The sequence below is a fragment of the Protomyctophum parallelum genome, assembly GCF_964188405.1.
Source record: "Protomyctophum parallelum genome assembly, chromosome: 4".
Classification (NCBI taxonomy): domain Eukaryota; kingdom Metazoa; phylum Chordata; class Actinopteri; order Myctophiformes; family Myctophidae; genus Protomyctophum; species Protomyctophum parallelum.
The window spans coordinates 12359507-12377505 of NC_139700.1; the positions used below are offsets into that span (position 1 = coordinate 12359507).

Here is a 17999-nt window from a genome sequence, read left to right on the forward strand (position 1 = left end):
ATTTCTTGCATATATCAACTCTCTCACTGAGATTGATTGATTTTTGTTCTACCTTCTTTTCTCTACCCATTATTTTCCTCTATCTATACATATTTTTCTTACTCTATATTTGTAATTACTATTATTGATTGATTATTTATTAACAGTTTGCAGAATTACAGTACATTTAAAGTACAACTCAATACAAATGAAATAAACTGAACAACTGTGAGTGGACGACACCATAAAGCATTACACTTGTTTACAATAGGGCCCACCATTTTCAGTTCATCAAAACATTTAGAGACGTACGAATATACACACAACTATATAGTCAAAACAGGAAATCATCATAGAGGAGCCTCCTCTGAAGAGGTAAAAAGAGAAAAGAAACATAATATACAGTGAGGGGGAAAGGGGTGGGTGGGGGATTCAGATTTTACGGGGGCCAGTTTCGAATTATTATTTATTATTATAATACTATTCTCCCCTCAGGGCGGGTGGGAGATGTTTTTATTGTGTTTCATGTTTTGTATTGTTCCTTTTTACAATAAAAAAGTTGTTTAAAAAAAAGAAGAGAGAATCACTGGTTTAAACGACATTAGGAAACAAGCCCAATATTTACAAGCTACTTTACAGAAAAATAAGTTCAAAGTCTCTTATAATAAGCGGACATGGCAACACTGCCAACGAGAGTAAGCTCCGAGTTTCCAGCCACTACAACTACACTGATTAGTCACTGACTACAGCCAGTGAGCACTGTACTGTAACTGTAGTACCTTTGGCTTTCACAGTAACTTGAAGTACACATCTCGCCGTGGCTGGAAACGCACACGAAAATGGCACAATGACCACAAGCAAGAGGGGGGAAAATGAAACCATTCATTGTCATTTATCTTATTTGTTGGTATTTTCATTCAAAGCTTTGTGATGGATTCAGAGATACACCACCCAGTCTCGGAGAGAGGGATATTCCCAGGTTGCTGTTAAACCAAGGTAAGCTCTGCCTGCATGCTGCTGTGGGTTGTTTGAAAAATAATCAGTCAAGTAGTGTGGTGTAAAAAGTTTTCAGATTATTATTTATGTAGAAATACACCCTGCAGCAGCTGCCAGCTGGCAAAGGTTTGATTTGATTTGAATTACTTTGTGTTTGCTGCTGGGGTAGTTTAACCTGTCCTACATCATAATTTATAAATTATTGTATGATTTGTAGTATCACTTAAACAAAACAAAGTGTTTTGTTAAATTAAAGCTATATTCTGACAATTTTGTTGTTTGTCCAGCTTAAAAAATAAAATAATAATCAGTTTCCAATTCCAAATTGTTCTGCTCATTTATTTAATCACTTCCAATTGCACTTGTTTATCCTGTATGGCATGCTATATCAGATATCGCTCCTTCTTGGATGAAATTGTTATCCTGACCTGAACATGTAGCCTAATTTATGTTTTCTAAAGAGCTGGAGATATGGGAAGACTTACATCTGCAAAGTAACTATATGACTGTAGGCTATGGATGCTTTAGGCTTATGATACTTTTTGCGCTTTGTAATTAAAATATATTTTCTTTGCATCCAAAGAGCCATTTTGGACAGATTCTGTGAATAAGCATTGCAATACTATTACTATATGACTTTGTTGACATTGAGCCATCACATACATATGCCCATTTTCTGAAGTCAATTCGAAAAGAAATCCACTCCTTCTGAGACGGTGCAGTTGAGCTATGCATGCTGCTGACCATTCACAGTAATTACTTACTGGCACAGATCAATTTGTCTTCCAAAATTGCTCACAAACACAGACTATTATGTCCAACTATCTCACAGAAACTAATGGTCAGCTGCCATATCCCAGCACTCAGAACCATAGCGTCTTCTTCCATCCAGAGGATTCTGATGAACTGTATGTGGGAGGGACTGGCTTTGTGTTAAAAATCGACGTGGATAACAATAGTGTTATTGAGGTAGGTCACTTCAGATAACTCTGTATGCTTTATTTCATGTACCCGTTTTTATTCTCAACTTCAATTCATTAATTTCTAAACTTCGCTGCTTCATTCACTTGCCACTCCAATTAAAATACAGTGTTTTGTCTTATTCAATATATAGGGCTTCAGGCCTGAAGGATTGAAACCCTATTGTTTTTTAATTTCTTCTCTATTCTTTTCCTACTCGTAATTTACAGCCAGATCTGTGCTATGCCATGCACTTCTTCAGCAATGCCATCATCCCCTACTTTTCAAATTTAAACCCATTTTGTCAGCTTAATTAAACACATTATCAATCATGCACATTAGTTCCATGTGCATGATTGATAATGTGTTTAATTAAGCTGACAAAATGAGTGCACTGTACACACATGGGTCAACCACTCAAACCTGTTATGAAACATATACCCTTGAGTTTGTTTTATGATTGGACAAAAATGTTCTATTTAGGCCCAGGCGGTGGCGTAACCGTCTGGGCACCCGACTGGTAATCCAGTCACAGTGTGCCGCTGGTTCGACTCCCGAGCCCGACACGGCCTTTACTGCATTTCTTCCCCCATCTCTCTCCCGTTTCCTGTCAGCCTACTGTCTGTCCCTTCAAAAAAACAATAAAAGGCCTAAGCCGCAAAAAGAAATCTTAAAAATAAATAAAAAATAAAAGTTCTATTTATAATTGGATTTGTGTTCAGCCACACATTTCTTGCATTTGTAATGACCCTAGTGGTTGATTTGAATGAAACATTGAGGATATCTTTCAGGTTGTATACAGTTGTACTGATAGTATGTTGACATGTTTGGCACATTTTGTGATGAAATGAACCTTGGCAAAAGGAAAAAGAATAAGCATAAAAACAATAGAGGTTCAGCATCCCTAATTACAATTAATAAAATGTGTTAGAACAAATCTATGGAAATTGGAAATCCATTTCCAAAATAGGAAGGAAAGCAATCATGCCCTTCCTCAAAAACAAACAAAATAAACAGACAAAACAACATCCCTTCCCTTGGAAGGTCTACTCTACGCAATGAGAACCAAGTGACATTCAGTCATACACCAGATAACAGCTTTCAGGACATCACACACAAATTTGTACTTTACTACTCTTAAAATAATCTACTTTTAGGTGCTTTAAAAAGCTTTACTAGTCTATTTTATTAAGTGGTAGCACATAATCCTACAGTATATTGCCTGTTTGGTGTCTGTCATTGATATACTGTATGTATGTGTACAAATCTGACTGTAGTTTATAGACTTGCAATAAGTAGCAGTGTTTTGTAACAGGTTGTCGTCTGTTATGCTATTGTGTGAAACACGATGAATAGGTAGTCTGGAGTGGAATAAAGCTCCAGCAGAACCACAAGGCTTGTCAACGGCTGATGCCTAACACAAACAGGCCATGAAGACCACAGATACTACTGTGTAGTTTCCTTGGAGTGGTGCAGCCACTCCAAGGAACAGCAATGTGTGTCCCTTTGTATGTCTGTACCAACAGGTGACAAATTGGTGCTGTTGAGCTTTACACTTGATGGGACGCTGAGTTTTTAGTGTAACACCATCACAGAGCACAGTGCAGTACAGACTACATAGTCCGACAGCCAATAGTCCGACACCCCCAACAGCACCCCTCAAGTTCAGACGGGTCTGATTTTTATTCCACAAGTGTAAATGAGTTAGGCTCATTAGGGTTAATTTCCGAGCTACAATCGGAATTGAAGATTAATTAGTCCGTGCAGGTTACATCTATTTTGGAAATCGTGGGCAAAGTCTTTGGCTGATCTTATATACCGTAATACAAACAAACCCAACTTGAGCTTGGGTAAGTTGGGTTTGTTTGTATGACTTGTTTCAGGGTGTAGGAGCCAGAGGACGGAGGAGGTGTAGTTCTATTTCAGAAATCTATGGCCATGTTGATTCACATTTTTCAGATTCTTTCTCCTCCCATGGATGCTTAGTCACATGACAACAAAGCATTGTCAGACTAACGGACTACCATTGACCTTGACAGAATTTATTCCTGGCCAATATGATCGTTGTTTTCGGCTCATACAACTCTTTGCATCCATTTCCGATAATTATGTGGTGGAGCATATATAACATTTGGTACAAAAGAGAATTTCTCTCTTAGCCTGAATGAGAGAATTTTCGTCCAGATATACCAGACATTCTTTGGTCAGAAAAAAGTGTTGTTTGGGCACTGGGGCATGGGAATGTGGATTTTGGATGGATGGATGGTTCAGCTGCTTCTTGACAGCTTTGAGGAATCGCTTTCTTCTTCTTCTTCTTCTATTGAGAGACCTCATTTAACCTAACCTAAGTGGTATTACATTGAATTTAAAGGACAATAACATTTCTTTCCCCTGCAGGAATTCTTGCTGAAAACAACTGGCACACAGGAGGGTTCAGAGGTTAGTAAATAGAGAATGATGTGTAGAATTATATATACTATTTGCTAATTCTACAGCAGTACTGTTGATAACAGACTCTATATTGCAGGGCCCACATCAAAATGTCATCACAGTTATTCAGAGGTTCCAGGACAGTCTTTTTGTCTGTGGAACTAATGGCCACACGCCACAGTGTTGGAAGCTGGTGAGTGTGCATACGCCATACAGTACTTACACAGTTTTATGCACAGAGATACTAGAAATCCGTCTACCATGTGTTCACGTTTTCTTGTGTGGTGGCCTAGTCATCAAAAACAGGACTTATAGGGGCTTATGTGGTTTTTGGGGGCGTGAAGCTGTAGTGTAGCTGTAGCATTCATTACACACGTAATGAATGCGAGCGTCTGGGTGTAACATTTTAATTGAGTGAGGCTGAATTGTTATGTTCTGCTGTCTTACAATACACTGTTTGCTCATTGCTCCCTCAATTCTATGGGATTTCCTATGATGTTAATCTTCATCTTTGCAGTTTTCCCAGGTGAACAATCAGTCACAGGAGATAATAGAAAGCTATGAGGGAACTGGAATTTCTCCCTATGTTTACACACATAACTCACTGTCTCTCATAGTAGGTATGTGAAATACAGTTTCTTGCATAATGTTGATATGTGTCGTTTAGATTTAGAAAAGCATATTTAAGTCTGTTACATAACCACTGTGAGCGATGAAGTAGAGAGACTAGCTAGTGCAATAACACAGAGATACTAAATTATGGAAACTAAGCTTTTATCCATGTAATGTCTGTGCTATTCTTAGAGGGAGACTTATATGCAGCAGCACCCTTGGATAGTGATGGGAGTTCCCTACAGTTCAGAAGGAAAGCAGGAGGTAGAACCAATGTCTGGATGTATGAAAAGTGGGTGTCAGGTGAGTGTTCACATAATCATAAAGAATCATACTTCCCCATCCTGAGGTCATTGCGGCGCATATCAAGTTTGCCAATGTACTGACTTGAAATGGGGGCGGGGGGGGGGGGGGACCTATGTAGGCCGGGGGGCTAGGTAATGTAGGTATATAGGCTTTAAGTTATTAAATGAACTTTCTCTCTCCTCACAGAGCCCACCTTCATCTCTGCCTCCTGGGTGAAACGGGAGAACGACCCAGACAACGAAAAGATCTATGTCTTTTTCCGTGAGAAGAACTCTGACAGCAGTCCAGAAGCTGACCCGTGGATTTCTAGAGTGGCCAGAGTCTGTAAGGTACTTAACTGTACACGAACAACTGTACACACACGAACAACTGTACACACACCACAGAGCATTCAGTAATGAGGCCAGTGACCTGGTTGTTATTGCTGGGAAAGGAATGCAATGCTCACCTACGGTAAGCAGACGGAGTGAAGTGTCCCCTGCTGAGAGATTAAGCTTCTTAACTTCAGCACAAATAGCCTGCCCGATAACGGTCTCAATCTCGTTAAGTAAGGTGGTGTAAGGACATTACTTGTGATATGGACTTTTGTAGGCACAATAAGAACACAGTGTAACTACTTAAGTAAGGTGAAAAGTAAAATGTGTATGCAAAGTAAGTGCAGAACACAGGCCATAGATATTTACAGCAGTTGTTCTCAAACCATTTGCATGTCATCAACATTTTTCGACCACTGTCGAGATCATGGATTTCACAATGCCATGCCAGACTTCGGTTCCTCATTGCCATCGCCAGTTCCTGCTTACTGATGCATGTGTCCGTAGCGACGACATCAGGGAACGACAGTTTTCTACCTCTGGTCTGGTTTGAGGCAGGAACAAACTGTGTTCTTCTGGATCGGACTAGTGAAGAAACACTGGGAACGTTGCCGTATATTAGATTAGTCGAATTTGCATGTAAAGGACCCCCTTCATTTTAGAGTTACAGACCCACAAGGGTCCATTTTGTTCCAAAGTATCATTCAGCTGGGGACCCCCTGGAACTCCCTCAAGGACCCCTGGGGGTCCCCGGACCCCACTTTGAGAACGACTGATTTACAGTACACACTGTAATATGAAACAAGCATTGTTTTGAAGTTGAACAAATCTGGAAAAATGCAGAAAATGATGAAATATTACATAAAAAATAACCATACAATATCTACTACAAAATGCCTACTGACATTTTAACACGTATTTCACTGAGCTAATCTATAAGACATCCCTCAATGTAACACTGTAGCTTTGCATGTTTGTCACTGCATTTCTTTCATTTCCGCTCTACAGTATTTGAAGACGGTGAGAACATACAGTGAAACCCCATTGCCAAGCAGTTTTCTGTTTAGACTCTTAATCAGATCTCATCTGTAATATCAGCCACTATTCATGCGTTTCATCTCTTTGTTTTTACCTTGTGCATTTTTTATATGTCCACTCAAATGAATTATTTATTACACTGACTGCGCTGAGAAAGAAGAGATGGTAAATGCAGCAGGTGTATGTAATGACAGCCTCAGGCCATGATAACCCGATGGTTAGTCTCTGTCCAGAGTGGGCGTGTCAAGCCCAAAGCGGGGTCACCCAAGTGCAGAGGCGGTATGACTGCTTTAAATTATGGAACTAGGAACAAAGAATCAGGAAGAACTGGAAACATAGACGGGTGGATACAGTAGAACATTTGACATTTAGTACTACCCAGACAACCAAATGCAAAACAAAACGCTCCCAAACGTAAATCTATTCTGTGAGACCATACATAAATGGTAACCGGTACGGTTGCCCCTTTTCCATCTCGCCCCAATACTCTACCTAGCTGTAAATAACAAACATCATTCATGTTGGTGATTATTTAAAAGGTATTATCATATTAATTTATCATTGTTAAGTTCACTCTGTATATCTACGGGCATAATAGCATGATGATGCCATTACAAAACATGGGCTACATGGAAGAAATGTGTTTAATAAAACGAAATTAACTGCTAGAAGGTCCTAAATTAACTTAATTAAGCAGTCACCTTTCTACATTTTACATTTTACAGAGTATAGAAATCGACTACTATACAATCAAATAAATCTGTATACAATTTAATTTCAGAGAGTGAGGGAAATACTAAATTAACTGTTAACTACATAAAAAAAAAACGCGGGGGCGAGTTGGTAAAGGGGCAAGTCGTTTGGTATTCTACATAAATCACTCAATTGGTCGGCCCTACCAACGTGTGCGTGTGTGCATGCACTGTGTATGCACCTCGGAACTGGACAAAAATACTGGACAGAACCATGACAGTGCAGGGGCCCATGCCTCGATCCAGGCCAAAGTCAATGTGACTTCAGCCATTTGCAGTCCAACCACCTGTACTCAGTTACTCACACTATGCACATCATCACCTCATCAGGAGGCATCATGTGCAATGGTGAGGGCTGTGTTAGAACAGCTAGCACAGCATTGTAGCTATTTACCTAGCTGAATCTCCTTTTCCAAGGAGACCTTTACAGTGCGGCTGTGTTTTATGTTTTATCTGGCATCAGTGGCATGGATACCCTTGGCTTCTGGACATACCAAGACTATACTAGCCTTCTCAGTGGTTCGTTTGTTCTAGATCAGGGGTGGGCAACTTTGACGATGGAGAGGGCCACTATTATTTCCACACTCACTCCAGAGGGCCACATTGCATATTTCTGTCATAGAAAAATAGCCGATAATAGCTCAACCGTCTGAGCCAGCCTGACGGCGTGCCGAGGGTTCGACTCCCGATCCTGACGGCCTTTGCCACGTGTCTTCCCCATAGAGTATTAAAAGGATAGAGACTGATCTGGCGCGAAGCTCCGCCCCCTCCGCTATTCATGTCAGTGGAAGTTGCTCAGTGGCGTTTTGAAGCAGCCCGAAGGACCGTCTATTTCCGCCTTTTTGGGCGCATTTCCGTATGCGGAAATGCAACCGAGCGCTCAATGTTAAAGCCCAGCTGCACGGGGTTTCCTCGTCATGAATCCACGGGTCCGCCTGCAGTCCTTCCTCTTACCACTAGGGCCCAGCGCTTCAACATTGGAGTGCCTAGCTGGCCCCTTGGTCTTCCCCCCCATGTCTCTCCCCATTTCCTGTCAGTCTACTTTCATCCTGTCAATAAAGGCAGAAAAAGCCACAAAAAAATAATATATACTGTATATCTTAAAAATAGCCAATCTAGCACTTGCCCTAGCCCCTCAGATAAGCAATTTATGTAGACTTAGATAGCATTTTATACAGACTTATAGCATGTTACGTAGACAGCACTAGAATTGCATTTTATGTAGCCATAGCACTTTATAGTATAGTATAGTATAGTATAGTATGTATAGTTTATATGTATAGTTTCATTATATAGATATTCCACGGTTACGTTCTTAGCTTAAGCATGTTAATGATAACTACTTTTTATATATGTGATGTATTGCCATGCTTTTTTTCTTGCTTAATGTAAATCGCTCTGGATTAGGAGCATCTGCTAAATGCCTAAATTGTAAATCTGCTGCTATATTTGAATTTAAATGCTGAATTCTTTTTTTTGCTATTTTTTTATTGGAATCCTGAAAAGTAACCTTTTTTATTTAATTTCAAATACATTTAGTTATAGTTATATTTAACTTCATGAACTAAATTCAAATACATTGGACATAAAAAGACAATAAAATGTTAATAGTCATTAAGCTACTAATAGACTGACGTAATTAATTATTTGGAATAGCAGAAATCATTAATCATTAAGTGAAGGTGGGGGCCGCATGTGGACTCCGGGCCGCCAGTTTTTCTGCATTTTCTGCATTTTCTAGATTTCCTGTCTGAACTGATCCTACTGATCAGAACTGTTGCATGTGTATCTACATGAAAATTGGAAACCACTCTTAGAACTCTTAATCGACCAACTTAAATGATTGCAGGTGGATGAAGGTGGTTCAAAGAGATTCTTCCAGAACATGTGGACCTCTTTCCTGAAGGCCCGGCTTGTGTGCGGCTTTCCAGATGAGCCACTCTATTTCAACCGTCTTCAGGATATCTACGTGCAGCACGCTGAAGAAGACTGGCGTAAGACCAAGGTCTACGCTCTTTTCACAAGCAGCTGGTTAGTCGTTCTCCCTGCCTGTTTTATTGGCAACCAAGTATCAACACTTAATTTGACCATTAACACTTTAGTCCACACACACACACACACACACACACACACACACACACACACACACACAGACCAGTGCAGTACAGCACAGTACCACTCACTTCAGACGGGTCTGATTTTTTCTTATGGCATAGGCATAGCTCCTCAGAGGCAAGCCATCTAGAAGAGGGTCTGTCTGTATATCTGTCTTGTCTGTGTGTCTCTGGAGCTAATCTCGCAGCTGGACTGATCACGGCCAAATCTCTTGTGCTCACTGCCAGTAGGTGACAGAAGCATCTCCACCACTAATCTCTTTTCACTTATGTTTTATACTCTTTGACATAGTTTCAAAGCATTTTATAATGAAAGGCAATGGGGTTCTGAATGGGCTGAAACATTGCCCCATTTTAATTGATTTCTAACACTTAACTATTAACTCTAGTTTTGTTCAATGGCAAGTTGCAGGGATAAAAGGGTGACAAAATAAAGTAACAGTAGCTAATAAACAGATTTGTTATGCACGGAACTGTCTAACTTCATCTCCATTTCTTTCTAGGAACTCCACAGCACTTTGCATCTACTCCATTGCAGACATTGAAGAAATATTTGACAAGTCAACCTTCAAGGGTTATGATAAGGAGATTCCAAACCCTCGGCCAGGAACTGTAAGTCATCTTTTTTTTCTTTTGTTTTTAATGTGAATGTATGACTAACTACAATGGGTGTGCTGGAAAATGTTTTGATAGATGGGAGGAACTGTAGAAAATGTGCTTGTTTCTTCTCCATGAGAGCAGTTGTATCCTAGCAACAGCTAGTGTACAACTGTACACATTTACATGTTAAGCTCGGCTAGATTTTCAACTGTACCTCTGTTAATTATGTGTTTTTAAATGGCTTTATGTTTTGCTCCAACGTAGCTCGCCAATCTCAGCTTGTTGTTTCCATCTTTCCATGATAAAACTGTGGTGGGCTCCATAACGTTTGTACAAGGAGGCGGTTGAGATTTGGATTTGTACAAATTGTTTATCTCCACCCATCTCAAACCACATTTTGTTTGGTCTGTTACCGTTAGAATAGCCTTGGGTACCGATTCGTTGTTCACTGTTATGACTGCAGTCTGCTCTCAGTTTGTGAACTGTTTGTGCACAGTGTCTTTAAGATCACCAGCTCAGTGGCCTTGTGGTTAGAGTGTCTGCCCTGAAACTAGGAGGTCGGGGTTTGATCGGCAGAGTCAGCATCAAATGGTTGGTTTGGGGGTTAGATCAATTACAAAAATGATTCCCGGGTGTGGCACGGCCGTGGCTCACCGCTCCAAGAGATGGGTCTAAATGCAGAGAACAAATTTTGCATACACATGTATGATAGCCTGGCTCCAGCCCTGAATCGCTAGCCACGCCCATTAAGAAAATATGTTCTGGCGATTCAGGTCTGGAGTCGTATGATAAATAGTTTCTTTACAGAAACAGGTTTTATAAACATCATCATCCGACATATTTGACTGCTTTTGTTCACATGCTAGTAGTGCTCGTTGGCTGTGGTTTGTTTGGTTCGCAAACGGGTTAGCCATAGCCTCATGATTGACAACAACGTCATCTTGTCACACTCCAGCTCTGCTTGACTAGTGCCTGAGTGCTCAGTTTCTGACCCCTCAATGATGCAACTCTCCCATCTAAAACTGGTGGATACATGGATATGTAATCTGACTAATCTCCCAAGACAGATTCAGCACCACTGCCTTAATCATGTAGTTTTGTTAGTAGGAATAAATACAGAAACAAAGAGGCAAAAACACAGAATGGGTTCCGAGATTGGTGGATATTGTGAACTTGAAAAAAGTGCTTCATGTCCGTTTGTCTGCTTGCAGTGTATGAAAAACAGCAGGAGCCTGTCACTGGCCACCGTGAACGTTGTGAAGGATCACCCAGAGATGAGTGACTGGATCCACCCATTACACCATCATGCTCCATTCTACAAAAACAACTACAACTATACCAAGATAGTGGTGGATAGGGTCCAGGCTGCAGACCAGAGGACTTACAATGTCCTGCTCCTTGCCACCGGTATGTCATTGATGGATACTCTGCCTCATTTATACTTCATTGATAGACAATGATACTCATTTATTTTTGTTATTGTTGTGTAACTGTCATACTACAAGTAATAATACATATTATTACTTGCGCAAGCAGAGCGTGCAAGTACTGTTTTCGGCTGCGTACTGTATGTCGGTGACTGCCTCGGCCAATCAGGGATTGTGAATTTTTGGTGGTCCCCTTGGCCAATCTGGGGTGTATTATTGGTGGCGTCGCTCGAATGGTGGTCCCTTATTGGCCGTTGATGGTAACCTAACGTAACGTAACGTTTCAAGGTTGGTATAAGGTCAATAACGGGTCTAAAGGATTTAGAAAAGCAGTTGTAATAGACATTAGTTAGTAGCAGTACTTGCGCTCTCTGCTTGCGCACAAGTAGGCCATGTATGGCCTACTTGTGTGCAAGGCAAAGTTGGCACCTCGACAAGAGTGCATTTCTAGTTATTATAGTAGTCGATTTTATCCCAGGGTCAGAGGATGTTGAGAACAATGGACTGAGAATATATAAATATATCTGTTTAAAATCAAACCGAAAACAATCTAATGGCATGAACTATTCACTGTTCAAACTATTCACACTGTCGTCACCACACAGACTCGGGGAAGATCCACAAAGTGCTAGAGGATGGATCTGAACCTTTTATCATCGCTGAAACGGAACTCTCCAACCACTCAGCCATTCAGTCGATGACACTTGACTCCAAAAAGGTACAAATATCATTACAGTAAAGGGTGATCAATAGTAGTTTATACATTATAGTGTATTAGTGTTTTGTCATCTAATAAGCAGAAAAATACCAGGTTGCCTGTGGATTATTGTCACTTTGCAGTGCGTTGATCAGCGTGGTCGGGTTTCAGTACCCAGCATTGGCCGGGTTATTACATGGGTGAAATAGAGGCTCACAAGCTCCTTCTCTCCCTCACCTTCTCTACTCTCTCTGTAGCGATGATTGAGCTTTTTTTCTGACCTCAAACATAACTTCCATCCCTTTCTCCCTCCCACTCCCTCCCTCTCTTTGATCGAGCTCTGTTGTGACACACATGGCTGTGCAGAGAGCACTAAGGGGGCAGGGGCTCAAACCCCAGAATAGGGCACATGTGTGGGCGTGCGTAGCGTGCGCAGATTTTTGGGGGGTCCGTCCCTTGTGCCATTTCATGTCATTGGACGGTAAAATAAGCAATACGTTCTCATTAGTCTGAAACTAAAACTGACTGATTGCAGCCAGCATAGCACATTATGATAGTGGAATTATCATTTCTTGTCAAATGTCCGTCTTGTGATTTGATGTAAAAATGCAGCATGTCCTTGAATTGTGATTTAGAATTGTTTTCTTTTGAATATATTTGTATTTTCCGTTTTGCCCTTCCATACAGAAAAAGCTAATAGTGGGCTTCCGAGAGAAAATCTCCATATTGGACCTCCAGCGATGTGAAGACTATAACAGTTCCTGTGAAGCGTGTGTCCTGGCCCGTGACCCTTACTGTGCCTGGACTGAGTTAGGATGCAAACCTACAGTCCCGTAAGTAGAACTATTGAATGTCAGAGCCTATATGGATTCATGCATCATACTGTACAGTGGTGAGTCCATAGCTGAATGCGTAGGGAGTATACCAGGGAGTTGCAATGCTCTGGTCATCAAGTTGCTGGTTCGATTCCCCGGCCGGCCATAGTATTTGCTGAATTTCATCCCCCTGCTCTCCCTCCACTGTCAATCAAGGTTGCTTTTCATTGTCCAGTTCTAAAATAGTCAAATGCACCCATGAGTAATACTAATCTAAGAATATTATTCTTAAATATAGTGTCTGATATTTCTCTGTTTCTACAGACTGTTTTTGTTATGAAAAACACAATGCACAATAGTGAGCTGTTTTAGGTGAGAAGTAAGGAGAAGTGGGAACCTGTTATCTCCCTTCCTCCAGACATGGGAGGGAGAGAGCAGAGCGCTGTTCTCTGTGAATGGGTTATTGTCCTAAAAACATTTAGCTTTCTCTCAACAGCAGCTGCGAGCTGCTGGTCTTGACACAATGACTTACTGTAACATGTTGATTTACTGTCCAGGGGTGAAGGCTAGCGAGCTTTAAGACAACTTAATGGAATTAATAAATTATTACTCTGACACATATTGGTTATTTCCTGGTAGGGATGTGCCGATGAGACATTTTGGCCGATATCAATATCCGATATAATTAATTGGTGTTATGGCCGAAAACCGATATTACCAATGTCGATATGATCTCATTCTGAATTAAAAAATATATAATAATTTTATACATTCTGAAGAATGCATGTATCTGCACTGCAGGCAAGTCAATTTTAAATGTAATACCTTTATATTTAATATTGTGAGCTTGTAGATCTGTTCAAGCTGTTACTCTGGGCTCGTTTATCTGTAAAGACAATCGGACTGATGCTGATTAATCAAAAAACAACTAGAATCAGCCAATACTGATGTGTTTGCCGATTAGTCACTATTTCCTGGGCATTTTCAAGCCTTTATAGTACAATTACGTCAGTGGAATGAGACAGGAAATGTCAGGGAGGGAGGAATGCAGCAATGGTTCTCTTCACTTTTGCCCCTTTCTATTACCTCAAAGTTGTAGGTGTCCCAAACCAATTACGATCCAAAATGTAAAGAATAAAACATATTGACTTTTTTTCTTCTATTTACGTCATATGTTTTTACTTTATTTTATTTTATTAATATGTTACAGCGTGTTAAAAAGTGAAGACACAAAATGCTAATCTTGTAGCGAAGCAGCAGTTAAATTGCATTTTGCATGGGTCAGTGTGGGACATCAAGTGGAGCTGTCATGTGGGAATATTATAGCCTTGAAGCTGCAGGCCCCACGGAAGACAAACGTGATAAGATGGCTTTCTATTTCCAGACAGTTTCCCACTAGAATCTAGTGGGAAAATCATTAGATTACCCTATGGTGAAGCAAAAGAAGACACTGCCAAGGATCCCTTCATGTTGTTTCCTTCTCTCCACCACTATACTGAAATAGTATTAATGCTGCTTTAAATGTAGTTCTTGTCGAACCAGAATAGTTTGAAACATATTAACAATGCTGCTGTTGTTTACAGAGGGGCTATTCAAAATATCCCTGGAGTCCAAATTAATATCTCCTCCTGCCCTAACACTGCAGCAGTAGGAGGTAAACTATAAAGATTACAAGCATTAGTATCATACCATATTCAGATTATAAGTGTGGAACAGCTGTCCAAATCTCTCCATTTGGTTATCCTCTTTCCCTCTAGATTTAAAGAAAACAAACAGGACCAGGCGGGAGAGTGCTTCAGCCATGCCGGGGGTTTTGAGGGCAGTCCATTCTGTTCCCTTGGGCGTCCCGTTCTATCTGTCTTGTCCAATAGACTCGTACCACGCCCAATACACGTGGAATCACCAGGACCAGAGCAGCCCCTGTCAGCAAATGCAGTCTGACTGCCTGCACCTCATCCCTGCTATGACACAGGAGAACTACGGGAACTACCAGTGTGTGTCCACAGAGAGACAGTACACCAAAGTGGTGAAGGAATATCGGCTCGCAATGCAAAGCAGCCCACGCACAACCATCAGCATTGACGAGAAGAGTGTGCCCGAAGGTAATGGTGTGGGACTTGTGCCTCCGATGGGATGGGTCATGTGTGTAGCAACTGCAGTTACTGTGTCACAGCTTTTCAAATAGTATCCTTTTTTGGAATGAACATCTGTATCACCGTAACACGCCTGACTCTCTGTGAAGTCTGACTGCTACACATCATTCAATATGTCCTAATGAAGTTCTGACATGTGTGCACTGCGGATACGAGTCCTTGCAGGCGCTTCCGAGGCCAGGGCATGGGTTGGACTGCAGGAAATCCACATACAGGTCTGAGTCCCTCAACTCCGGCAATCTTCAAGCACTTGGCTTCCTTTAACAATTGAAATATTAACAGATGCTCTTAGCTATTAGCATGAACTGAAGTAAATAGAGTGCAATGAAAACGATTGTGGGATACCGAGTAAACATCAAACATAGCATCTGTCTAATAAACATGCAATCTAAATAACATACTTCACATCTGTGGACCAGGCAGCAAACAGTATGTGTCCCTCTAAACAACATAAATAGCATACTGTATGTGAACAAGTAACCAACATAAGTCTGCAATCTACAGTATAACTAGCGTCTATGGAGGAAAGCTAGAGGTTGAGGTATGGAGTCTGAAGGGTGAGTTTTCAGACTTCAGTAGATTTATGAGTCAGTGGATGTGCAGCACTGACTCAGGCCGTCGGAGGCGGGGAGGTCATTCATTCCACAGCTCCGAGCAAGGAGGGAGAGGAGTCTAGGATGATTGCAGTGTTGGCCAGGGCGAGAGACAGACAAATGTCCTGTGTTAGCTGATCTGCAGTATATTTAAAGTGTGTGGAAAGAGGTAGGGGTGGATCACAATAACACAGCTTGGGAGCAAATACGGAGGGTTAAGAGTCTAGAGGACGCTTTAGTGTTGGCAACTATGGTCATGGTGTCGTATAGGGAAGGGACAGACAGGCGTCCTGTGTTAGCTGATTGACAGTGTACTGTTAGTGTGTGGGGTGGATCATGTCCGGAAGACAACTGGGTGCCATGCCCTTGTTTCCCTTGGGTCAACACCAGTGTTTTAAATTGGATGCTGGTAGCCAGTGAAGGGAATTCAGAAGGGGGAAGGCATGAAGACTTAGGGTAAGTTAACATTAGATGAGTTAGACAATTTTGTTAGTGGGAAGAGTGGAGAAAGAGCTTCTAACATCAATGATGTCTTATCAGCTTCACTGGAGGGCGGTTACAAAGGGAGGAGAAGGTGGAGAAGGTTTAGAGGTAGAGGACTGAATCTAAAGGCCTATTCATACTCCAGTTTTAGGTGATAAAGTGACCACCAAAAACATGGTGACGTCACGTTACGCTATACGCGACTCACCGCTGACCTCAACACATCTCTCTGTTTTTACTAACCGCCGTTTCGGTGGTCACCTTATCACCTAAAACCGGAGTATGAATAGGCCTTCTAGTAGTATGAGATGAGTGTCACCTGCCGGTACAGAGATGATGATAGTATCCACTCCTGCAGAGTGACGGGTTATGTAATTGAGGAGTACAGATTTGCTTGATTGAGTGTTTGCAGCAGGTGTCTATGCAGGTGTGTGGGCTGTGATGGAACAATTGACTGAAACTATAGACAAATTGATGTTTAATTATCCATACTCGGCACTGCAAATTAAGCACACAACAAAACAATTAAAGGGACATTTCACCGTATGGAAGAAACTCCAGTCACTCAATGTTAATAGTATTTGTAGTAGATAACAGTAGCACAATTTATGGCCAGAAAAAGAATGTAGTCTGTGTTTGACTGGATTGCTCGGTTACCACAATGACCATGATCCTTTGGTGCATTTACCCCACCTTGTGGAGAGGTGGAGGGCTGTCTTACTAACATGTAGTCCAGGAAGGACCAAATCAGTATGGGTATTGTAGTTCAGGAAGTGAACCCTGTGTCCATGACATCATACATGGAGCCCATGAAATACTGAAATATCTAAAAACACAAATTACCCACGTAAAAATCCCAGGAAAGTGTTTCTTGACTCCCAAACATCATTAAAATAAGATCTGGTTGCAAAAGGGGTGAAGTGGCCCTTTAACTACTTCATCTAGTCCAGAGACATACTGTAAGTTCAACACTTCACACTTCCTAAACTTGCACACTTGCACCTTTTTGAAGATGAGCTCACATGGTAGATTTATATAATATTTATATCAAATAAATCATTTATTTTTAGACAGAAGACCAGATATCCTGTGTAACTACCTCTAGGCTCAGTCTATGCCCTCATTTTTTGAATGTTTTGTTTTCATTCGTTAGGCGTTCATAGTCATCTGATGTTTCTTTTTATTTCATGCATTTGCCTACTGTAGCACTTTGAGAATGGAATGTAAAGTGCATTATAAATAAAATCCATTATTATTATTATAATTATAATAACCGACTTTGTGATTGGTGTAATTACGGTACACATTATTATAGCTATTCTGAAGCCCAAACATGGTTGACTGTTTGTTATTTACTTGCCTATACTCTCTGCCCTAGACCTAGTGCCCAACCTTTCTATTTCCATGAACCGTGACCGTTCATGACTGGGGGGTGGGGTTGTGCGTCGCGGTCACGCATCATCGTACCAAAACACGAAAGACAGTTGACTGGCCTCAAGTAGCCTACCCGCTGCTACAAGTAACACGTGCGAACGCAGCTCGTAAATTGCAATAACAACAATGATGTATGGTACTGTAAAATTAGTGAAAACAGGGCCGGCTCAGCACCGCTAGCTATTTATTTTTGGCTTCCATAGTAACTGCGCCCTATCCTGTTAGAACTGGCTTAATTCCAGGCGTGTCCATTCGATGTTTTGGGAAAACATGCCATGGAAACGGCCCTGTTTCTG

The 17999-nt window shown here is 41.1% G+C and overlaps 1 protein-coding gene across 1 annotated transcript; it reads left to right on the forward strand.

Moving 5' to 3' along the window:
- Positions 1–745: 745 nt before the first annotated feature.
- sema7a (semaphorin 7A (JohnMiltonHagen blood group)) lies at positions 746–17533 on the forward strand. Its single transcript, XM_083762374.1, has 14 exons — positions 746–975; positions 1808–1944; positions 4333–4374; positions 4463–4558; positions 4883–4985; positions 5170–5280; positions 5470–5612; positions 9237–9418; positions 10005–10113; positions 11313–11508; positions 12134–12246; positions 12913–13058; positions 14624–14694; positions 14798–17533. Exons 1-14 carry the CDS (start codon positions 852–854, stop codon positions 15223–15225), a joined length of 2001 nt encoding a protein of 666 aa, XP_083618500.1. The 5' UTR covers positions 746–851; the 3' UTR covers positions 15226–17533.
- The last annotated feature ends 466 nt before the right edge of the window (positions 17534–17999 follow it).